Source organism: Astatotilapia calliptera, chromosome 17, assembly GCF_964374335.1.
Source record: "Astatotilapia calliptera chromosome 17, fAstCal68.1, whole genome shotgun sequence".
NCBI classification, from domain to species: Eukaryota; Metazoa; Chordata; class Actinopteri; order Cichliformes; family Cichlidae; genus Astatotilapia; species Astatotilapia calliptera.
In genome coordinates, this window is record NC_137438.1 from 4,854,558 (window position 1) to 4,880,029 (window position 25,472).

Sequence of the window (25,472 nt, forward strand, 5' to 3'; positions counted from 1 at the left end):
TTAAATTCATCATCAGAGGAAAACCATCATCTTGCGCTGGAATTTAATAAGGCTTATTTCATTAGCCTTATTTAATTTCATTACTATATTCATTAAACTGTATTGTGTGTAGCTATTTTCACTTCTATTTATCATATTAAAAGACTACAGTGATTATTTGTTCTTTCTGAATCCTTAGCTTTTGATATTTGTTTTTAGGGCAATCTTAATTCATTCTTCAAGAACGCTTTGCTTTTATTTTGAAAGCCATAGTTCCTATCTAAGTCGGTCTAATTTTCGACAACTCGACACCGAGTTCACTTGTGCGGAGTTTACGGACGGTTTTCATTTCCTCGTAGTGACGTCACGGAGCAGAGGACTGATCTGAGAACAAAGAGCGCCTGCGCGTAAGCAGCGCCGCCGCGGCACGGGTCCATCCGCATTTTTTACACATCGGCAAGAGGCTGACATGTGTGGGGGCGGGGCTAGACCATCAGCTGTTAGCGGGAATTCCCCCTCAGGAGTCACCTTACACTTGCAAACAGGAAAGGAAGGACTGGAGATTCCCTCTGATGTCAGCTTTGAATGATAAATGGCGACGACAGTGTAACTGATTCCGATGGGATATCTGTCAATACTGTAGCATAGAACACTCAGAGGCTACTGTAGTAAAATACAGAGGAATGTCCGAGAAACACCATTTCTGCTCTTGTTTGTGCAGCTACAGCTATACGTTTATATATACAGTTATACTTACTTTCCACTAGATGGCAGTCTTATTCAAGAGCAATCTACTGATGTTCATGTTCAGGTTAGTTTAAAGCAGGGGTAGGCAACTCCAGACCTCGAGTGCCTGTGTCCTGCAGGTTTTCGAGTGTCCTTGATCCAACACAGCTGATTCAAATGGCTAAATTACCTCCTCAACATGTCTTGAAGTTCTCCAGAGGCCTGGGAATGAACTAATGATTTGATTTAGGTGTGTTGACACAGGGTGATGTCTAAAACCTGCACTTGAGGCCTGGAGTTGCCTACCCCTGGTTTAAAGCAATCAGAGATGGTCACTGTACTTACTGGAGGTTGAGCTTAGAACTGTATGGAAGACTGTTAAAGTGGTTATAGTTGAGGAACTGAAAGTGATTATTAATCTTTACTATGATCTTATTTATTTATTTTATTTTATTTTTTTAGAAAGAGGGGCAATAGATATTAATGAACATTTTAACAAATGTAAATATGCCAGATTATAGCCTTGGGCTAATTTCCATCTGCAGACCCTCTGGCAGGTTGGTGTTAAACACAAGTTAGTAAAAACATATAGAGACACTATTTACAGGTCATGTGACAAGGACAAAAACAGTGATCACATTATACTAGAACAAACAATGACAAGGAGAGTGGACACAGAGGACAGTATAGATAACAATAACGGAAACACATCAATTATATTGCACAAACCCCAGTATTGTACATGCCCTGACCATCGTGATATTGCGTTCACCCATTGCACTAACGGTTGTTTTCCTTTTTGTAATACACTAACTCTTTTTCCCGTCCAATATAAAACATGATTATTAAACATGATTACATGTTTGTGTGTCCCTCAGCCGCCCTTTTAAGTGACTCTTAAAGATGGGTAGACTTGTACTTTCCCTCACTGACAGTGGAAGACTATTCCAGAAGCTCACTCCCTGATATGACAGAGCATTCTGTGAAAAGGTGGTCCGCCTGAGTGCCAGTTCACAATCACCTCTAACAGTGGCTCGAGTCAGTCGAGACCCAGCAACACTGCTAGACTTTTGTTTAATAAAATCACTCATTGGTGGAGGCGCCAGACCATGTATAACTTTGTATATTAGACAGGCAGATTTAAATAATTTGAAATTAGTAAAATTTAAAAACTTGTATTTTTCTAAAATTTGACAATGGTGATATGAAAAAGGTTTTTTATCTAATATTTTCAATGCTCTTTTGTAGCATACTTCAATTGGCCCAATAGCAGCAGAGCTCATATAGGACCAACTTGTAATACAATATTCAATATGAGCCAGTATCATAGAATGCAGGAATGTAATCGCTGCTGTGTCTATTAATGATGTGCGGATATGTCTAAAGTTCTGTATATTAACATTTACAGTTTTCACTACTTTTTTAATGTGTTTTTTAAAGGATAATTTAGAGTCTAGTAGCACTCCCAAATACTTAAATTCCTCAACATTAATTAATTCTTGTGCACCCAAGCAGACTTTTACTGCAGCCACGGTTGTTTTAGGCTTACTAAAAAACATTGATACGGTCTTTTTAAAATTAAGGCACAAGCATGAGTCATTCAGCCATTTTTGTAAATCATGTAATGCCAGTGAAAGCTGATGGGCTGCATCATCAGCAGTTTTGGCTTGCATAAAAATTACCGTATGCCCACATAAGATAAGGATATCTTATGTGGGCTATCCTTAATAAAATATTTTAGGTATTGTGAAATGTAATCACATTATAGAGTCCTGGTGCATCCCTTATCTCAGGTAAAAAAAAAAAAAAAAAAAAAAAAAAGAAGAAAAAAGAGAGAGAATCCCTGGAGGATTTTCACCACAGAAATATTGTCTCCCTCGGGATTTCCCTTAATGCTTCAAAACTCCCAGTGATCCTTGTCCAGGAGCCACTGGACCCCACTGACCCACAATAGGTAGCCAAAATCAAAGATTTGTATTAAAGGTCTATCAGAAAGAATGTTGGGACTCACACAACATGACACACTAAGTTCCCAGAATAGCGCTTGTATAACCAAAAAGACCCACTGTACCCCCAGTGTGTTGTAAAACAAATTCGAGGTACCCTGGAACCCAGTGGAAACTTCAGCAGCACCCCCCTTTGGACCCATTCAAATTCTTCTCAGATGCTTTGATTTATCTTCCATGGAACTTCCTCCAGCCAAAACCTGGCTCCTGTGATACCATCTCCCACCACAGCGATTGTCCCTTTATAATCACGTTTAACGCCTTCACATGCCGAAAAGAAGAAGTCGATTCCTCAAGGAAGTATTCGTTTCATGAAGCGACGCGTTTTGTGAAGAACCTGGAGTATATTTGAATTAATAATCTTTTTGATCGAAAGAGTTTTATACATCATGTGGGTTATAATATTATGTCTGAGGTCAACAGGTTCAAAACCTCAGGTTCATCACCTTTTCATCAGGCAAAATACCACTTCAACGCATCGACCACCCCTCATTGAAACTCTAAATATCAAAGCAGCGCACGAGTCCTTGAAGGCATCACCATCGCTCTGTTTAAACCTCGCCTCCTCCAAGCAGGAGAACGGACAGAGCTGCAGGTTGGAGCGGTTAGTCTTTGCACATTCATATTAATCCGACTTTATTCTTTCCAAAAGTCTTCAGACGATTGAAGTTAGCTTGAGTTTGTGTTAATGCTCAAAAACTCTGTCTGAAAAATTATTTTCATTGTGATTTAGCATCATCAAGTGGTTGAGGTAAACACATGTGCATAACTTTTGCAAAATCAACCAGATTTGTTTACTTTCGGCCACTTGGCTGGGTCTCCTGGAAACACTTAGGAAAAAGGAAAGACTCATCAACGCAGACTTTAGGAGGTGCCAGATAAGATTTTGTACGCTTTTCGGGATGTTTCCCACGACTATCCTCCTCGCAACGCTCTGCGTTTTTGCGCATCTGGACACCTTTACGCGTGGCTGCCAGCTCCCCTCGGAATGGCGGCCGCTGAGCGAGGGCTGCCGGGCGGAACTTGCGGAGATCATCTTGTATGCCCGGGTCCTGGCAATCCACCGGGAGCCGGTGGGCGTTGGAGTGGGCAGTCTGTACAACTCCTTGCCCTTCGGGTTCGGATACGGGTACGAGGGCGCAGAGGAAGGGCTGCTGTACTCTGCAGAGGTGGAGCTGCTGTGTGACCAAGCCTGGGGCAGCATGCTGGAGGTACCCTCTGGATCCAGGCTCAACCTGACCGGGCTTGGTTACCTGTCCTGTCAGTCCCACACCGTGATGGAGAACTACTCCTATTTCTTTTTCCTCAGGTGAGGTAGAAAAAACGGTCACTTTTTATTTCAGAAAATTAATTTGATATATTTTTTTGGTTCTATTTTTTTTTTGCAAAAAAAATGAAACCAAACCAAACCAAAAAATAACCCATAATTAAAAACTATTTCAGCTTTACCTGAATTTGTCAAATCTATTATTGTTGCCACATAAATGAAAGAGCACCTTTAAATTAACACTGTTTGTATGTAAATAATCAAAGTAGTAAAACAAATGAGTAAATACCACTTTGCAGGACTGCCACTTTTGGCTTTGGCCTTCATCAAGACTTTTTATTACTGTACACCTATCAGCTATAAATTGGAGTTATTAGCAAATGATCAGTTTATCAGCCACACAGATTATGACATCATGATGTATTTCTGTTCTCTATTCTGGCTGTTAAAGCAGACCTACTAGTTATTTTCTTATAGTATACAATACATTGGTGGATGTTCATATTGAAAATGGCCAAAGTTTAAAATAACAAGATCAGTAGATTTGCAAATAATTCCTCAGAACCAAATAGCCAGGGTACAGAATGCTATTTCTAATAAATTTCTAACATAAATACTCATTATTTTAATTTGTGAATCATGCAAAGCTTCTCCGGTACAATCCAAGAACAAAAATATACTGGAAAGGAGCAGAGTGCATTCTTTTTAAATGCAGATTCAAATGTGCTGCTTACAGTTGTCCCCTTCATCTCCTCTGTAGGATGGATGAGAACTACAGCATCCGACCTCATGGGGTCAACTTCCAAGATGCCATCTTTGCTGACACGATTGAGAACAGACGCACGTTTTCCAGTCTGTTTCAGTTCTCCAACTGCACTCAGGGGAGCCAACCATTTCAGACTTTCAGCCCCGAGTGGGACATGCAGGAAGACAGCAGGGTAAGGCATCACTTAGTCATAGTTAGCCTGTTAAAGTGTTGTACATGAAGAAGAGAAACCAAATGTCTATGATTAAACTGACCATTGCAATCTATAATAAAAAGCTTCATTACCTTCTTAGAAATGTTGGTGGGGTTTTGCTGACACTGCAAACAAACACAAAACTATCTTGTTGTCACAGAGATAACAAATAGTCCATGGGATCATCAGGGAGCAAATGTGTTTTATTAAATTTGGATTTTTATTGCCTTTTATATATCCCTACCCCCCCAACAAAAAAAAAACCAAACAAACAAAAACAAAAAACAAAAAACAAAACGTAGAATTTAAAAAAAAAAAACAACAACAACACAACCCCCCCCCACACACACACACACACAATGAATATGAGTCACAGTGAAATAAGTATTTGATCCCCAGCAACCCAGCTAGACATCTGACTCCCATGGGTGGGATTTCAAACAACCAATTAATGACACAGATTTCAGCTTGTTATTTGTATAAAGTACACCTGTCCAAAGAATCAGTTTCTTCCATTCCAACCTCTCCACCACTGTGAGCAAGAGCAAAGAGCTGTGAGAAGATGTCATTGAAACCAAACTCAAGCTCTCTTGCTTCACCTGCCATGTTTGTAGAAAAAATGCTGATTATCACCCAAAAAACACCATCCCCACAGTCATGCATGGAAGCGGAAATCATGCATTGGTGCTGTTTTTCTGCTAACGGTACATGATGGCTTAACATATATTAAGGGAAAATGGACAGGACCATGTACCAAAATCTTGGATGAGAAATCTCCTTCGCTCAGACAGAACACTGAAAATGGGTCATGGATGGGTCTTCAGGCATTACAATGACCTGAAACATACTGACAAAGCTACAAAGGAGTGGCTAAACTGGCTGGGCCACTTCATGACCTTAATGTGCATCTTCACACACTAAGGTCATGAAGTAGCCTAGCCAGTCTCCAGACCTCAGTCCTCTAAAAAAATCTGTGGAAGGACTTGAAGCTTCGAGTTACTAAGCAACTGCCAAGAAATCTAAAGGGTTGGAGAGTTTCTGTAAAGAGGAGTGGTCCAAGATTCCTCCTGAGATGTGTGCAAACCTGACCTGACCAGCTACAGGAAACATCTTACTGCTGTGCTTGCCAGCAAGGGCTTCTCCACCAAGTAGTAAGTCATGGTTAGCTAAGGATCAAATACTTATTTAACTCACTGACATGTAACTCAAATTTTGCAACTTTTATGTCATGTGTTTTTGTTTGATATTTTGAATGCTTGTTTTGAACATAGCTAAAGGTTTGAAAATTATGTCACTGTATAAATAGTAGCTAATTCCCAAAATCACAGGCCTCAGATGGCTCTAAGGGCTCCATTCCCAACAGTTTTTTTCTAGACTTGGCTATGCATGATGTCATTGAGAGTACATATAGTCAACTTTGATTGGACGCAAACACAGGAGCACCACTCACACGATTCTTCTATTTACAAGGGGCAGCCAATCAGAAGCAAGTTTGCTTATAGAGCTGTTGACCTTAAAATGAAAGGAGCTATTAAAAAAAAAAAAAAGAGCTTCTTAGAAGAATGAGCCTAGTCAGTCCCCTGTTTCAAATAGGCCAACTTTTTGTGGGGGTTTGCAGAAAATGTAAATAAACTCAAAACCATGTTGTTACCATGGTGATAACAGATTAAGGGTCCAGACAAACAGCAGTGTGCAGGGAACTGGAACTGGAGCAACTAACAATATTAGGGTGTTGTAGTTTCGGTAATGTTTGAGTCAGAAACTGGCAATGAATCAACCGCTGTAGCTGAACTATGTGTACGAGCAGAGGGAGGTCTTGGTTTGTGTGTGTGGACACCTAATAATGAGCTGAGTTGTGAGTCCGTTGACAGGAATGTGGGAAAGAAAGATCAGTCAAACTACCCTCTGGCACTGCGCAGAGCTGAACACACAAATACCCACACAAAATGGATTGATTCTCAGAAGGATGACAAAAATGCCCACATGCACAAACAAAAGAATCAATTGTACTGTTAATAAAGTTTTAATATGTGATTGGCCCGACGTAATCAGGTCCCAACCTGTTGTAGATCAAAGCAAACTGATGAGTCGAGGTCCTTCCAGGTTGCACCTCAGGCATATCGGATACTGTCCGTGCACCCTGGGGTCAAAGATCAAATAGCAGAGATCGACGACTTTGACACCACCAGCTTGAAAGCGTGTCAGTCTGCAGCTTTGATCTGTATCAGCATGAAGCAACATATCACGCTGACCTCGGACCAGAGATAGGCTGAAGCTTGTGATGGGAGCTTTGCTGCTGGGATTCAGACATTCATTATCACATCTGCTCTGACTGATTCAAGCTCGCACCTCAAACAAGACAGGACACGGCAGCTGGAGACAAATTTACGACACGTCTTTGCGTTTATTTTGAAAAGGTACAGCTGAGTGGTTGCTGAATAGTTTTTGTGACACACCAAAGAAGAGGCCCTCACTTTGGTGTTTTAATGATGATGAAGAGCACAGCAAACCTGGTGCCCTGTGGATGAAGGCAACATCACACCCTGGAAGAAAAAACATCCTTCAGGATGCTTCTTGAAGGGATAAAGATGATCAATTAAAACACAATTTATGGTGACACTTCACTCTTTGGCAAAGGTGACACTGATATGCACTTGATGTGCTCATTCGCTTCAAGTCTTCCTTCATATCATAACTGATTTTTTTTGTCTCAGTGTTTTGGGTGTGGGTTTTGTTTTCCTTGCATGATTTGGAAATAATGGAGATGAAAATAAGCACAATAGATCCCCTTTAAAGTCAGTGCGATTTACAGACAGCGTCTCTATTACAATCATTTAATACATCCGGTGGACCGTGGAGCATTACGTGGATCTTTTTCATACACTTGTATCCATTTATTGCACTCGTTATCATCATCTTAACACTCTGAAGGATGTTGTGCCTCATTCCTGGCTGACTTTTTCTCTACTGCCTGCAGCATTCACAGCTGATTTACCTCTTCAGCTTTAAATAATCTCACAGCTAATTTAGCCACAGCATTATTTAAGAGCAAGAATTTAACTGTTAAAGGGCTGCAAAGTGTGGTGTTGTAGTGCCTTCTTTTCTGTTTCTGTTCTGGTTTAAACTACAGGATCTAGCCTCTGAATTAAGGGGTCATAGTTCAGGCAAAAAGGGGTTAAAGGTGCTGTTATTGTAGAGGAGGATTCACGTGCTCCTCTACAATAACCTTTAGGCAAGGCAGGACAAAACAGGTGTTTTGTTTGGGAATGTATATGGAGACGTAAATAAAATGGGGAAAGAAATCTCTCTTCTTTCTCTTTTTATCCTTCTTTAATCTAACAGCCAAGAACCAAGCCTATTAATACTTTTATTATCTAAAGTTAGCTTCCCTTCTTGCATCACTCTGTGCTTTCATCCTTCAGCTGCATTTAAAGACAAAAAAAAAAAAAAAAAAATACAAAAAAAAAAATCCCTAAAATCAGAGCTGGGAGGAGGTTTGCTTCTGATTTCAGCTTTGTGGGAACCAGATGCCCCGCCAGAAGGATAGACAGGAGACTTCCTTCACTGCACTTTTCCTGCCAAAACCTTCAATTAGCTTTTGTTCAAAGGCTCATCTTATCAGTAGTGCTCAGAGCTGCTTTTACCACAAGCCAGGTCAGACACTCCTGTGGGTCTAATACAGATATAATACATACATATCATAGGAGTTCTTTGATAGGTCACAAGAAGGCAGGCAGATGGCTCGAACACTTCCTAATCACTTCCATATACAGCACATTTTTACTGTGTATGCATACAGAACTGGTTGATTGTACCCACGGTAAGGGAAGGCAGAATTTTGAACCCTCATGCAAACCCCTTTAACAAGTTTCCTGACTCTCATTAACATTTTATGTACGTGCTTACAGAGGGGTAAAAGGGAGTGCCTGTTTCACTCAAGAGTTAGACACTAAAGCTCATAAAAAATACATTATCAGACTGTGTTTTACAGAAATAAAGGAGAAAAGTGCAGAAGCCGAGGAGAAATGCCACCCTATGGAGCACCTCTTCACCACCTTTATTTCTTTTCTGCTCTCCGTCTCTTCTTTGTTCCTTTTGTCTCTTCATCACTTTTTCTTTCCATTTTCTAGCTTTCCCTTCCCACGCATGCACAGACAATATAAAATCTGCACAAGGAGAGGAGAAACCCTGGCTTGGCTCTTTAACGCCAGCAGTGGAGCTCTAAAGCCACTAACTGTGTGTAAAGGTGTCTGGCCATGTGTGTTGTCTGTGTAATTGTGTGGACTCCTGCTGAGATTCTACATAAAGTTAGGGAGAGAAATCAAAAAGTCTGCAGAAATGAATGAGGAGTCAGGTCAAGCTGGGCGCAAACAAAAACACCTCTAAATTCTTTCAAACATGATTACAGCCTTTGGGTTTTTTTGTGTTTTCTTTTCCACTTTTGCTTCCATATTTGACATTGTGTCTTTTTCTTTTACTCAAACAAATGAGTTAAAAAAAAAAAAAGTTTACATAAATTCCTCAAGTTTGCTCCAGAGCAAAATGTTCTAAAAGCAAGTTTAGCATTGCTAGAACTGGACTGGATGGCCTGTGGTGTCACAGTGCAAAGCATTACAGTGACATTAAACTTGCTGTCATGAGGTTTGCATGGCTGATTTAATTTCTCTGACCTTCCTACATTTGCAGCAGTTATGAGTTATAAACCCCCAAAACCTACAGCCATACATGTTAAACACAGGACAAAGTCTGAGCACCACATTTTTTTCAAATTGTTTATCCAGAGTTACCAAACACCTTCACCTGCTTCACTGTTGCAAATATGTTACAGACAGAATGTTCAGCAAACGCAACTTCACAAAAAAAAAAAAAAAAAAAAAAAAAAATCATTATTGCGATGAAGACAGAGTCACTGACAGGTCAGACTTTTCAGTGATGACTGTGATCAGAGTAAGAACTACTTTGTTGCTTTCAGCTATTTGCAGAAGTCTTTCTTCAGAGTTTATTGCATACCTTCAGCATCAGACAGAAGCAGGGTAAGTCCATTAGTGTTTTGCAGCCCGGCAGCACTAATTACTCATGACAAAAGATCTAACACCGAGACGGGATCGATCAGAATCTAATGACAAACACCAGTGTGTCCTTCAGTCAAGTAAGCTCTCAGATTTAAAAATCTGATCCGTTCATTGAAGTTTACAAAAGCTTGCATGGATGCGTTCTAATAACGGCACATAAGATAATTATAAACCGAACTACCAAAATATATCCACCATGTTAAGAAATCTCTGACTTCATGTTATTTCCAGTCAGGCAATGTTTCATTATGACATCACTGTTAAGATGTGGTACCTGCACTGATGAGCCAAAATGTCAGACTGAATCAGAACAGACTGAAAGGTTTCAAGGACCTGAAGGGTCACATGTGACCCGACCTGAAGGAAACTGCAACATAGGGCGATCAGTCATTGTAGCCATTTTAGACCACAGTTGCTGTAAATGTTAATTGTTAAATAAATAGAGTTTTGAACAAACTAAGACGACATCCCCATAGTTTCTTGCCTCCCTTTACTGACTTTTGGATACTGAAGAACTTGAATGTTTCTGTGTTCTGTCTTTCTTCACTGTGGACCTTTGTGCATTCAGTTGTCGTCACATGTCCTCTAAATACTGTTTATACAGATGATGCTAAACAGCAGGCAGGTGTGACCCGGATGTTTTGACAGTTGGTGTGCGTTTGTGTGTCCGTGTGTGCTTGATGCATCCCACTGTGAAATTTCCTAAGAGAACTGAAAAGGCAAGGCTTCAAACTGTTTAAAAAAAAGAAAAAAAAATATGAATTTGACTTCAGTCTTACTGAATAGGAACAAATGCATGAAATATTTTCTCTCCCTGGTGGATTGTATCCATGCAGAGGGATTTGGTTTTATTCACATGGGTTTCTACCTTTACACTGATAAAAAGGTAAATGGAATTTTATTGCTTGCTTGCACTACAAACAACATGATCTTGTAGTCTGTGCATACAGTGCAGTATCACCATATGGCCGGGTAACATTGTCCTCGTGAGATTATCTTCATCAGTCTCAGTATGAACTATTTAGACTTTAAAATGAAGTTTAATGTAAAGGTTTTTTTTTTTGTTTTATTTGGGTGTATTGTATTGCAAAACTAATTCCAAGAAAGGTAGTATGCCATATAAAATGTAAATACAAATAGACCTAAACGTCCAATAACTGGTCTTCTCTGTTCCCAGACTTTTATGGACCATTGTTAAAAGAAGAGGGAATGCCACACCTTGGTAAACATGACCACCCTCCTACTAATACCATTTCTGAGGAGGCTTACACTAAGAGGCTTCTTCAGTTTGTAGTCTTTAGTCTAAGCTAAGCACTAAGCTAAAGTCCCTCCAGTTTTAGCTAACAGACACAACAGTAATGTCTTCTCAGTATTTCTTTAACATAGTTTAAGACAATTTTTCAGCAATTGTTTTCCAAAACAAATGGCACTAAAACAAACTGCATTATATGCCAAAACCATACGAGTGTCCATTTTTGCGATCCTTGGTACCACAGTACAAAACAGCAAGCTAAAAGAACAGGGGCTTGGCCTTAACCTCGACTGTGGTCATCTGAGTATGTATGCAGAGTGAGACAAATAGTGAATGTACAGTACATACTTTTAGTTCACAATATTTTTGAGTTTGTATATGTTACTTGTGATAAAGTGCGCCCATAAACAGAGGAAACCAAACGATACATTCCCACTGGGACGTCAACAGCTGTCACCTTTGTGAACCCTGTCGGTTCAGGTCAGCTCTCTTCCATCAAGAACGTGCAACATTAGGGTCCCAGAAACATCAAAACATGTGACCCTTGCATAGGGATGAGAGGTCAATAGTACATTTATATTACACAGGTACCCAAACACACATGTGTTTTTGAAATGGGAGTAGAAGCCTATAGAAAAGTAAATAAGACTTCCTGCTTAGCATGTTAGGCTTGTTACAGGATAAACAACATGCACAGGAGAGAAAACACACACACACACGACATGTAGAGCTCCCACTCTACACATCTAGCTGACGAGATAGCAGCTGGAAGTCTACAACAGTTTGTCAGACACTTAAGACAACAAGCCTTCACGTATGCTAACTAACATCACTTTCTTTCCTCCTTACCCCCAGCTGCTGTGCTCCTCGGTGCAGGCTGCACTGTTTGAGGAGGAGGAACGAGGCCGGAAGCTGCAGGAGCGGTTGGCTGCAGCGGAAAGGAGGAACCGGCAGCTGAAGGAGCGAGTTCGCAAGGTGAAGCGTTCCTTGAGGAACGCCCGCAAAGCTGCACGCAAGGCTGAGCAGCAGGCACAGGAGCTGCAACAGAGGCTCAAAGCCTCAGAGAGAATGGCGGGACATCACCTCAACACTATAACACAGAAGGAGCCTCCACTCGGGGGTTACACAAGTGCAGCGATACGTCACAGGATGCAACTTTAAATCGTATAAGTACCACTCACCTGGACTGCAGAGTGGTTGTAGATCTGGAGAGACTGCTGGGCGGTCTCTCTGCAAGGGACGGAGAAGTGTCACTTATGAGTAAAAACACTTTAAAAGCAATACTCTTCACAGTTGTCTTGTAAATAAACTGCTATCCCTTTTCTTTCTACCTGGAACTCCTCTAATAAACTGTGGATAAGCGTGATTCCCACTTATCTGATAAAAATAAACAGTTTTCTGAATGAGAATCAAACATTTCTCTTTTCCCACTGATTCCTTCTTTGGTTGTTCAGCTCTGCTGCCTTCATGAGTGGATTAAGTGGCAGAGCTGTGCTCATCTCAAGATGTTGTCTTGCTCTGCTCTGACACTAAGAGCAGCTGTGAGCAATAGTAACAGCCACAGTGGGAGCTTATTGAGATGTGAAGGACAATTAGTTCTCTTTGCTTTTCAGCTGTTAATTAAAACACAGTTATGATTTTCACAAGGCACCACTTTTACCTCAGTGGAAAAAAACCTGCACCAGGGAACTATTTAGGGATAGAGTTCAGTTGCTTTTAAGTTTCATGCCAGAATTCCAGATAGGCAAAGTTTCACAAGCTATAGGTGGTGTCAGCTTTACAATAAAGTCTATAACAAGGATTTTGGCCTCACAGTTTCTCTGGTATAAGATCTGCATTTGCAAATGCCAAATACTGAATAGTACATATAAAAGGATGCATGTAAATTAATAGTCAAATACAAGTTCTTTACCATTTGATCAACCAATCAATTAATGAAAGCCCTGCATTACACTGACATCCTGTCCAGGCTCAGCTATGGTAGCTGAGATAGGCTTCAGCTGATTCATGGAGGGCAATAATATATTCTCTAAATGTGGTAACAGTTACTTACATATTTTCTGATCATAATGAAAACATTAGGATCGTTTTGAAGTCAGGTAAACTTTTGAAATTGGGAGAGCAATTTTAAAAACAAAAGCAAAAAGTAAAGAACTACATATTTGGATACCAATTGGGTTTGAGGTCAGTCCTCATAAGATGACAGCTGATGGTTTCGAGAAGCACTTTGGCATTCAAAGCATGCTCAAAGTTCATTGATCAATACTACAATGACTACAAATAGACTACAGAGAGAAAACGGACATTAAAAAACAACTTACAGTCCCAAAACTTTGTGTGCGTGCTGTTTTCACCTGCATAGGTATGCATACAGCACATTTTCAAAGCTGCTGCTTGAAAACAGCTCCTTGTTGCTTCTACACGCAGCTGCCAGTGATGCTGATGAGAACAATTAGACTGAAATGAAAAATTAGAGTTGACGCCCGGAAAAATGAACTAACCAACACGCCAAAGATCAAAAATATATGATCACGGCTGAGTGACACAATAAGGTACAGCTCGTCCAATATCAGTAATGCGATGATGAAACAATTCTTGGATTTCTGAGAGAAGGCTCATTTATTTTTAATGCAAGTTAAAGTCTGTATACACAGCTAGCTTGTGAATATTTTTGTATGAATGATTTTTCTGTATATAAAATTTTAGTTTGTTGAACTTCAGAGTGGAAGTTTGAAGGAGAGAAAAAAAAAAAAAAAAAAAAAATCTAGGTCACTAGAGTACAAACAACAAATCCCAGCATGAGCAAGCACACACAAACGGTGTGCTAGTTAAGCTCTGCAGTGACACACAGAGAGTGTAAAGAGAGGTTAAGGGTAGAGGAGACACTGTATGTGTGTCTGGTCCATCAAGTGACTGGAATGTGTTTGTGTGGGCAGCAGTGTTCTGAGCAGCAGGATCTTGCTGAAATATTCCTCTGGAGGGAGGCCATCGCATCACGAGACCTCACCGAGTGGAAGGAAAACAAATCACTAAAGCAGGACATATTGAGGGGCAAGCCAGAATGGGATGTAGACGCAGGAGAGATCTTTTTCACCAAAAAACTGATTCACTGTGTCTGTCTTGATGAAAAGCTTCGTGATGATGAGGTGAAGAATAAGGCAGGAGTTTATCACCTGCAGTGTAACGATTGATGAGATCCTGGGGGGGGAACAAGCTTAGAAAAGGAAAACGCTCCTTTTTTGTACATCCTGCCGAGAGACTCTTAGGTAGATGAAGTAGCCATTTAAAGTGACCGTGGTTTGATTTCATGGGAAAGCTGTTGTTTGTAAAAAATGTTAAAATATTTGAACATTTTGCTGGAATATTGTATCCCTCCAGGAAGAAAGCATGTATCAAGAGGAAATGCTGTATCCAAATACATACAGTGGTGTGTGAAAGTGTTGACCCCTTCATCATTTCCGATTATTTTGTATGTTTGTCACACTTAAATGTTTTATATCAAACACATTTAAATATTAGCCAAAGACAACACAAGTAAACAAAATGCAGTCAACCTTAACCCTATGTCATAGTCTGCTGTGTGTATTGTTTCAGTTCAAATCATATAGCACCAAATCACAATGGTATATTGTGAGGTAAAGACCCGACAATAAGTGAGAGAAGACCCCCAAATCAGATGAAAAACAATGTGCAAGCACTCGGCGATAGTGGGAAGGAAAAAACTCCCTTTTAACAGGACAAATAGAACCAAGTAGAACCAGGCTCTAGAAAGAGAGGCCATCAGCTGTTTGGGATGAGCAGCAGTAATGGAAGTGAGATACAACTACACAGGACCATAAGACTAACTTTGAAACACAAAATACAACAGAAATGAGACTGATGAAAGGAACAGAATGGACACACACACACACACACACACACACACACACAAAACTAATTATAAACCTGAAGTCACCAGTAACTTCACAGGAGACTCAAGTAACAAGACCATTACATCAACCCTAAAGCATCCAGAAAAGATAAGATAGCCAAGACTTGTAAACACAAGTAAATGGTAACAACTCTATTGACAGAATGGCACTTGATGTGCTTGCAGCAGAGCATTTTATTAAAACCTCGTGCCAACTCAAAGGAACGGTGGTAGAAATGTTCTAGCAGTCAAAAGTGCAACTAGGAATTCTACATTTTATCAAATTGTGCTCGAAAATGATGAGAAAGTCCATCTGACTGGACTTTTGAACAAGCACAACGAAGAAGAAATGGCTCAAAAGGAAGAATAATGAGGTTAAAGGCCAGATCCAAATCTCTTTGAAATATTGTGACAGTGGTGTTTGCTTATTCTTAAACATCTTGCAACTGAGTGGTCAGGTTTTAGCTACCAAAACTCACATACAATTAATCATTTTACAGGATTTAAAAAAAAAAAAAAAAAAAAAAAAAAGAAAAGAAATTTTTAAAAAATGTTTAAATTGTTTTACAGCACATATTTTGGCTTGTGATGAGTGGAATTAAAGCGCCGTTGTTCCCTTTAAATTTCACAGTCGACATACGTGACCTGTGCTTTCTCTGATATGTTAAAAAAAAAAAAATTGCAAAACTTTTGCTGGTTTGTAGGTGAATCCTCCCTTAGTTATGCTGCAATAGGCGTAGGTGTTATGAAATGGCTGCGTGCAGGCAGGAAAAGGACCCAAATTGCAGAATCCGGAGACAAACATAAACTCAAATGCTGATCTTAAACAGAAGAAAACTAAGAATCCAAATAACTTACACATGCAGCCAGAACACACAGCATATATGATGGTGGATAAGGGAGATCACAACATAGACACAAAGAAACACGGGGCTTAAAAAATACAGAGGGAGCAATCAGGGAATGAGAGACAGGAGGGAAACACAGCTGGGACAAATCAGGGCTGACGAGACAAACGAAGCAAAACGAGACACATTAACATTAACTTTCAAAGTAAAACAGGAAACATAACACAGAGACGCAGACTTGTCACAGGGATTCAGCAACTATGGAACAGAAGAGAAATCAGAAGGCACAACTCTGACAAAGAAACCAAAAGACTAGAAATGATAAATAAAGGCAAAAACCAAAGTACAATAATAATGAAAACTCTAAACTCTGGGTCAACGACCCAGGCACCCTAACAGTAGGCTGCTGGGGGATTCCCATGATGCATTGAGTTTTTCTTCTTCAGTCACCTTTCTCACTCACTATATGTTAATAGACCTCTCTGCATTCAATCATACTTGTCATTATTATTATTATTGTTATTATTATCTCTGGCTCTCTCCCACAGCATGTCTTTCATCCTGTCTTCCTTCTCTCTCCCCAACCGATCGCAGCAGACGGCCGCTCCTCCCTGAGCCTGGTTCTGCCGGAGGTTTCTTCCTGTTAAAAGGGAGTTTTTCCTTGTCACTGTCGCCAAAGTGCTTGCTCATAGGTGGTCATTTGATTGTTGGGTTTTTCTCTGTATGTATTACTGTAGGGTCTACCTTACAATATAAAGCGCTTTGAGGTGACTGTTGTTGTGATTTGGTGCTATATAAATAAAATTGAATTGAATTGAATTGAATTGAATTGAAGGGGAAAACTATTTTTTGAAGGCTTCTTTTAATGGCATTTCTTTTTTCATCTGCAGTCTTTTTCAAAGAAGGAATCAATGTTTCTTTTGCAATATGTCAAATCATGAGTAGGCTGTTGAGGTGGGAGTTAAGGACTTATCTACCTCATCATGCAAGAAATTAAAATGCCCCTCTCCGTGTACAACCACAATTCCACAAAAGTTGGATTGCTGTGTAAAATGTAGATAAAAAACAGGGTGCAATCTTTATCAAATCTCATAACACACATTTCATTAATGATAGAACCTAGAAAACTGACTGGTTTAAACTGACAAAGATTTTTACAAATGAGGTCATTTTGAATTTGATGGCAGCAACATGTCTCAAAAAATTGGGACGGGCCAACAAAAGGCTGGGAAAATGAGTGACGCTACAAAGAAAAGCTGAAGGAACAGAATTTAGGTTAAACGGCAACAGGTCAGTAACATGATTGGATATAAAAGAACATCTTAGGGAGGCAGAGTTTCTGAGAAATGAAGATGGGCTGAGATTCACCAATCTGCAAAAACTTGCAACTACAATTTGTGGAACAATTTGAGAATAATGTTCTTCAATATAAAAATGTGGAGAGAATGCTAGAAAATATCTTTACTGAAACCCAAAATCTTTTTCTATTATCGTAAAAGACCTTTTAGAATCATCTCTGGTGTAACTATGGTGGTGCAATATGATTTTCAACTTTGTTTGGTTGTTAGGGGCAGTAAAAGGAAAATATATGACTTCCCCCCCTGCTGTTTGCATCCAGAGCTGTCAACCCAAATGACACAGATGATCTTTGCACACAACACGCCACAATCCCGCCTCCATTTCCTGTGACAGTGCTATCTCTTCGTTTCAGACGATCTGCCTGTCATTAGCTTTATAGAATACGCACGATTTGCCGCTCAGCAAAGAACAAAACAAGCAGCGAGCCAAGAGGAGAGGAGAAAACCCTGCAGTGAGAAATGTGATGAAGAAGAGGATGCCTTACAGAGAAGTGGCGAGGAGGGGGGAGAGAAGTGCTGAATTATAGATGAGGAGAAATCAGTTTAAGAAGCACAGAGATCAGTGACTCAGAGCACAAACACACTTACAGAGCCCTAAGTGTTTTTCAAGTTAGCTTGGCAGCCAATTTCAGCGAGAAATGTCTTCAGCGTGCGAGTGTAAAAATGAAGAGCAGTTTTGATTAAGCACAAATTCAGTTGGCAGCTTTCCCATTTGTATGTCTCCATATATGAATATGTGCATATGTTGTTGTAAAGTGCTGCAAAGTGATGTAAAATACTTTGATTTTCACAATTTTCGTCTCAGTGCTTTGGACTGTGTGTCAGACGGAAAACTGATTTTGAATAAGTTAGCACATTCGTTCCTCTGTATTCAGCCATGATAAAAAGACAGTTGGGAGGAATGTCTCCAACTGAGATGGAGGGGAAAGTAAAGGAAGTGTGACGACCTGAACCACAGGAAGCTCCAACAGGCCAAACTGCTAATAAAGAACTAATATTAATACAGCTTATCTTTGATGAGCACATATAGACCTTCAGGCTGATGCCGCTCAGTGCGGTAAAGTCAACGTCGTCTTAACCACTTACTTCAGTTGATAAGAAAAAAAAGAAAAAGTAAACTTTCAAAGAGAGATTTCTTTTTTCATGTTAGCTGATTAACTGTAATCCTGAATGGTACAAAGGCTGAGAGTATCCTGCAGCTTTCATTGGTGATCTCTTTTAAGCTGTTTTTGGAACCAGTGTGGAGTAAAATTTAAACATGGAAGAAAGTCAACGGTAGCTTAATCTGTGTTTCCAGGGTTCGTGGTTGTGGGGTTAGGGTGATGGGAATATCATGGGACCTTTGCAACATTGCGTTGGAATTGGAAACATAGGACCAAGAGACCATGGGACATGGCTCTCAAAACATAAAACATTGGGATAGAATCCTGGTAATATAGGATAGCAGGGACACTGAGAAAGTTCTTTTAAAACAACGGATAATGGGAAGATAGAAACTTATAAACACAGAACCATGGGACCTTGTGATGTGATCCTGGGAACATACATTTTTGGAATAGGACATTGGGTACATAGAACCTCAAAAACAGAGAAACAATAGGGATGGGAACCTGGAAACACAGGACAATGGGCACATAGGACATTGGGGCAGAACCTTAGGAATATAGGACCTTGAAAACAATGGATACTTTGCAATGAACCGCAATGGGATCATTGTCCCATTAGATAGAAACAACTACTAGTAATGACTTCATGAATTTATTTACAAATAAAAATTTTTTTACCATTAGGCAAATAATTATTAATAATACCCTCACAGATGTAACATTTTCTACAGCTACCTTTAGTACTATTCTTTTTTTTTAGACTCCTTTTTTTCTATTGATCCTTCTGAGTTCATTTCAGCAGACGGACTCTGACAGTGGGCTCATCTATGTGCTTGTCCTGCTTCTCCTCAATGTAGCAGTTGATACTGTTAACCATAATATTTTATTAGAGATTACAGCATGCTGTTAATAGACCTCTCTGCATTGAATCATACTTGTTATTATTATTATTATTATTATTATTATTATTATTATTATTATTATTATTATTATTATTATTATTATTATTATTATTGTTATTATTATCTCTGGCTCTCTTCCACAGCATGTCTTTCATCCAGTCTTCCTTCTCTCTCCCCAACCGGTATTTAAAAGTAGAACTGGAGGCTCTCTTCTGTGGAACTCTCTGCCTCTCTTCTTACTTATTTTCACTCACTATGTGTTTATACACCACTCAGCATTTCCTCTCCCTCACCCTCAACAGGTCACAGCAGACGGCCGCTCCTCCCTGAGCCTGGTTGTGTTGGCATTTTCTTCCTGTTAAAATTGACTTTTTCCTTCTCACTGTTGCAAAAGTTGCTCAATTGCAGGGGGGTGTCATCTGATTCTTGGTGCTTTCCCTATATTATTGTAGGGTTATTGGGTGGATGGGGTGGCTGTACTCAGGATGTGGAGCAGGTCATCTACTAATTGGCAGATTGGTCTTCAATCCCTGGCCGCTCCCAAATATCCTTGGGCAAAACACTAACCCCAAGTTGCTCTCTGATGGTTAATGAGGGATAAAGGACAATGGGGACGTAGATGCTCTCCAGCTTACAATAACAGCATTAGAATTGCCACTAATGTTATATGTTTAAAATTTTCGTTTAATATGATACTAGAGGCAAAAGATATGCATTGTAAGCATGACGTTAACTTCACCAAGACTTAGCAGCTAAATAATACAAAAAGTGAAATTACACCTGAACACCAGAGTCACGTAGTTGACACACAGCATATCAAATGACATGACTGGACTAAATGAAAAGTCAGAGGCTCCCACAAATGAGCAGGATTCATTGACTGGTGATGATACACATCTGTACAGCAGTTCATAACAATCAATCCCATAGCTGTTAACTCAGACAAAATTCTTATTTTAACCAAAACCTGATCAGCGCAGTTTAACAATGAATTTGTTGTGACGCTGGGCTGCTGAAAGGTTTATAAACTTCTGTCACTGAAAACTTCCGCTTATCCTTTTCAGGGTCGCGCTGGAGCCTATCCCAGCTGTCATAGGGCGAGAGGCGGGGTACGCCCTGGACAGATCGCCAGTCTGTCACAGGGCTAACACACAGAGACAGACAACCATTTGCGCTCACACTCACACCTGTGGGCAATTTGGATTAATCAATTAACCTATCCCCACAAACTGCATGTCTTTGGACGGTGGGAGGAAGCCGGAGTACCTGAAGGAACCCACGCAAACACAGGGAGAACATGCAAACTCCACACAGAAAAACCCCGGCCTGATGGTGGAATTGAACTCAGGACCGTCTTGCTGTGCAGCAACAGTGCTAATCACCATGCCACCGTGCTGCCCGTAGTAGTGAAAGCTATCACTACTACAAAAATACAGAGTGATATGTTGTATTTCCAAAGTTTTTTCTGCACTTTTATTGAACCCTTAGTTGCAATGACACATGAGGACATCCAATAAGTAGTGATAACTGGAGTGTAAACCAAAGGAGAACGTGTTCAAGTAGAGTGTTCACTTTTATGCTGGACAGTTACATCTGTTGAAAGGCAAGGCGTGCCTTTAGTGTTTGCAAGATCTGTCCTCTGTGTGTAAGCCATCTGCTGTACAGCATATACATTACATGCAGTCAGACTGTAGTAAAGAGTGTTTGCTCTAGTTCCAGATTCATGAGTATGTGAGTGTTTAAATATGGAGAGATAACACACAGTCGAAAGTGTTTACATTTGCAGGAATGTAGTTGTCATTCTGACACTGTGTAGTGCTAATAAGTCAGTCTCATTTTGTCGAGTATGCACACAAACAGACAGAGAAAAAGAGTAAATGAGAGTAGAGAGTCATTTTACGATCATTCAGGATTTATTCCAGGAGAAAAGACAAACAAAACACAATCAGTCGCTCTGGCCTGTGTTGTTATGGTAACTCTGATATGTGCACATGATTGTCAAAGGCATCTGATATACAAGCCCCATCAACAGAAAATCATCATCATCGAAATCATCATTATCACACCACATTTAAGTGCGGCAGGCAGTGGCCGCTCCGATAGGTGAGAGCATCGTCGACGTAACGACAGTGCACAGGATGAGAGTTTGTTGTGGTCACATGCAGAGAGTAAATACAGCCAGCTAAATTAGCAGGCTCTGGACAAGGACACCTACAGGGAGACACCAGGGGCCAAAGAGCAGCATGTGTAGAGTTTTAGTCCTACAAAGAAATCTTAGCGAGAGAGATTCTCTCAACTGGTCAGTTAGCTGTTCAGGTTAGAGGTGGTGGAGTGTTTTTAGCATCAGCTGAACCAAAGCTAGCTAATGCATTTACTAATGCTAACAAAGTCTAACAACTTTTTCAGTCTAAGAGGACACTGAAATAGTTGGTAACAATTCAAATACATGCTTGTAGTTCCTTGTAAGTTTCAACATAATGCTACTGAACAATTGTATAGACTTTAGCTAGGTAAAACCACCCCCGCTAATTAGTCTACATACAACACACAGTCAGTAGCTATATATATATTTTAAACTCTCTAGCCTTTGCATTTATGACATACAAATAAGTAAGGAAAGTATCAGAGAATTTAGCTACACAATATACGTTATCAACTTAGCCAAACTAAATAAAAAGCTAACGCACATATGGTAAGGTAACATAGTACATTTTAAAATCATAAAACTAAAGGTTCTTTATATTTGCACTTTTGATTCAGTTTTTAGATGCCTTAGATGAGAACTCTATGCCCAAACACAATTGCACATAAGTGCAAATGCATTCACTTGCACTTTTCTTGAACGGAGCTTAATAGTAATCCCTAATTCCTAAATTTACTATTAATTTTCTTCATTGATTTTTCAGAAACTCCTTACACACCAAACACTTCCGCGTGTTAAAAAAAGGTCAGCTAGCATGCTTTTGACAACATCCATTAGAAACTACTTGCCCGACAATGCACTGCAAATTTTTAACCTAAACAAAAAACCTAGATGAAACTCAGCTTATGACCAACTACTGCTTCCATAAAATCTAGTTTTCAAGCAATGAAAGGCTCTTTTTGAGATTTTAAGTCATCTTGCTCATCTTCTGAATACATTTCACTTCCATACAACTAAAACCAGCTTTAAGTATAAATTCAGTGACACAACCACTATTTAGTGTATTTTCAATTTGCATAATAAAAACCTGAAAAAAGGGCAATATAAATGCATTTTCTTCCAGTCACATGACAACACAGTCATTCTAATTAGCAGAATTAAAGCAACTTTCATAGTAATAAACATAGTTAATCCAGCAAATAATAATAGTGATAATAATAGTAAGTAATTCCAGGGGTAAATTTTGCCAGTTAGAACAAATACTCTGCTTGGCTCTTGTGGACCCGGTCATCTCAACCTGTGTACGTCTTCACATAATACAGAGATACGAACATCATACAAGGGCATATAAGATTATGCAAACACTCATGGTAAAGTTGAAATCTTGAAGCACTTTTTTTCAACATGCTTGTGTTTTTTCATGAAGGTGCAGTTTTTTTTCTTCATAAAAAAAAAAGAAAGAAAGAAAAGTCAAAGGATGGTGAGTTTAAAGTGGAGAGAGCGAACGTCCGTAACAGTGTGTTTCACAGCTTTGGATTTCTCCCGTTAGAATGGCAAAAAAACAAAAACGTAAGCCTGAGTTCAGTAAACGATGATTTCACCTTTTTAGTTGGACTGACACTGAAGTGATGGTGGAACACTGATGGCATTAAACTGCGCTGTGCAGCTCTGCTGATAGCAGTCGCGTGCTGCCAGACAGTTTCTGAAAGCTAACCGCAAAGTCGGGAAGTAAAGGAGACTTGAAGCTGCTTTTTTTTTGTTACATTTTTTTTTACATTAAAACATTCCATAGAGGATACAATCAACTTCCCTTGCAAACTCACTCGTTCATTCACTCACTCAGACATGCCTGTACAGCAAAGCATTCGTAAATATTACCTTGAAAATGATCATCAGTATTCACAATCTATTTACAGTAGCATGGAAAGACTCATTTGGATTACATTTATGTTCTCTCTCTCTGTAGCAAACAAAAACAGCAGACATAAAACCACAGAGGAGCATGAACCTGAACCCTCTGCCTGCCTCACAGCACATTCAGAAGCCCACACGTCCAAGCTAAAGTGTACGACTTCACATTTAATGAACGGTATTCCTAATTCATTAACCTTTTTGAACAACCTCTTAAATCCCTAATGTAGCTCATTCAAATTTAATAATAATAGGTAAATGAGTGAAATGGTCTTGAATAGATTTAAATAGAGCTGCTGATGTTTTCTTTTGTTTCCTGATCATGCTTTCCAGAAATAAAAAACATTGACAACACACTTCAAATGTTTTTAAAAAATGCATAGCAATCAATGGGTAAATCGACGCGATAACAGTGAAGAATAAGATTAAGGTGGTCATTGGAATAAAGCCCTTACACGGTAGAAAGTTCCCTTCGGTATACATTGACGTCACAGTCGGATTAGTTTCCTCTCAGAAAAATGTGTTGGAATAAATGCAAACCTTCAGAAATCTCAACTATCTGTGCGCAGGCATGTGTGCAGCAGTTCAAACATTAGAAGTTTGCTTCTTTTTTGACTGCCCTGACCCACGCTTCCTTAAATATTCATACTCATCGAACTTCAGACTTGCTTGGTTGCTACAGCATTGTGCATAAAGTAACAGAAGTGTTTTCAGCCAATGAATAGTCTTCATGACACCGAGAAGTGCATGCATCAGTAGTGTCACCATATATTATGCAAGTTTTACAATTTATCCTATAGTGCTTGAAAAACAGTACATTCTGCGGAGACTGTAGTTTTATAAACAAGAACTGCAGCATGATTAGTGGTTTTCGCAGTCTTCTATCCATTAAAAGGGTATTTAAAATGTCAAATATCCCACTGCCACAGACAGAATGAAAAGCTAAAGATATACTGACTTTTTATTTCTCCAATATGGGGTGGGCCCACATCCCATAATGTGACTAACTGAACTTAAAATACATAATCAGTAGTTTATGGTCTTTCTGCGACTTTACATTGTGTATTATAGCTGATGGATTTCTATGTTGTCATCCTTCAAAAGATTATAAATGACATTTTTCTTCCCCTGAACAACCTTCAAGCAAAGCCAATAATGAGCGCACCTACAAAAACAGGCGTTTTTTTGCGCATAATGTTTTGGCCGAAACCTATTAGAAACACATCACCTTAGACACACTGCTGGATTAGGCTGGAAATTTTGCTTCATCACACTCACATACTTGGACCCACATCTTATTTTTGAAAAACCAACAGAAGGAAGGACTCTGGGGTCAGAGCTTCAGATGGGGCAAGAACTTTGTAAACTAGGTAAGATACATTAAACACAATGCTGGTTTTGGACTTTTTGTGGGATTATGGCTTAGTCTATGCTAGAGAAAAATAGGATGATGACCTTGAACTTGCATTTTCAAGTTTTCTGCTTTTACTGACGAAAGCAACCAGTCTCCAAACACAGACTCTGAATGGCAGAATTTAGAAATAATTGGTGTGTAAATTAACACACTTTAAAAACAGACAAATTGCCAACACACTGCAATCAATCTCAGTCAGTGTGCTAGTGAGTGCAACTCATCTGCAAGAGGATTCGTCTCAACTGGTTGTAGTCTGGTTATATTCCAATATAAATGCAAGGTTGCCAAGCACCGATGCCATTTTTGGAATAAATTGCCATCATGCAGCAACTAAGTCATTACTTATAGAGCCATTTCTGAGTCTGTTTCAAATCTATGAGGTTCTGATGAATTTCTGTGTATGAAGATGGCAACAAATTAGCAATTTTAACCAATTTATCAAAGTTAATGAGTGTTATCACAAACAGACAGCATGTAATTACCAACTTGTTTCCATTCCATCACAAACTGATAGCAGACTGACTTGGTCTTATTGCCATTTTATTGCCTTCCTGACACACCAAAGTTGCTTTGAAGGGGGCAGCTGACTGCGAGTGGTTGCAGACTGGTCCCAGTGTTC

The 25,472-nt window shown here is 39.6% G+C and overlaps 1 protein-coding gene across 1 annotated transcript; it reads left to right on the top strand.

Moving 5' to 3' along the window:
• The first annotated feature begins 3,268 nt into the window (after nucleotides 1-3,268).
• ccdc3a (coiled-coil domain containing 3a) lies at nucleotides 3,269-12,675 on the top strand. The gene is made up of 3 exons (XM_026148101.2): nucleotides 3,269-4,020; nucleotides 4,739-4,916; nucleotides 12,117-12,675. Exons 1-3 carry the CDS (start codon nucleotides 3,614-3,616, stop codon nucleotides 12,420-12,422), a joined length of 891 nt encoding a protein of 296 aa, XP_026003886.1. The 5' UTR covers nucleotides 3,269-3,613; the 3' UTR covers nucleotides 12,423-12,675.
• Nucleotides 12,676-25,472: the final 12,797 nt, after the last annotated feature.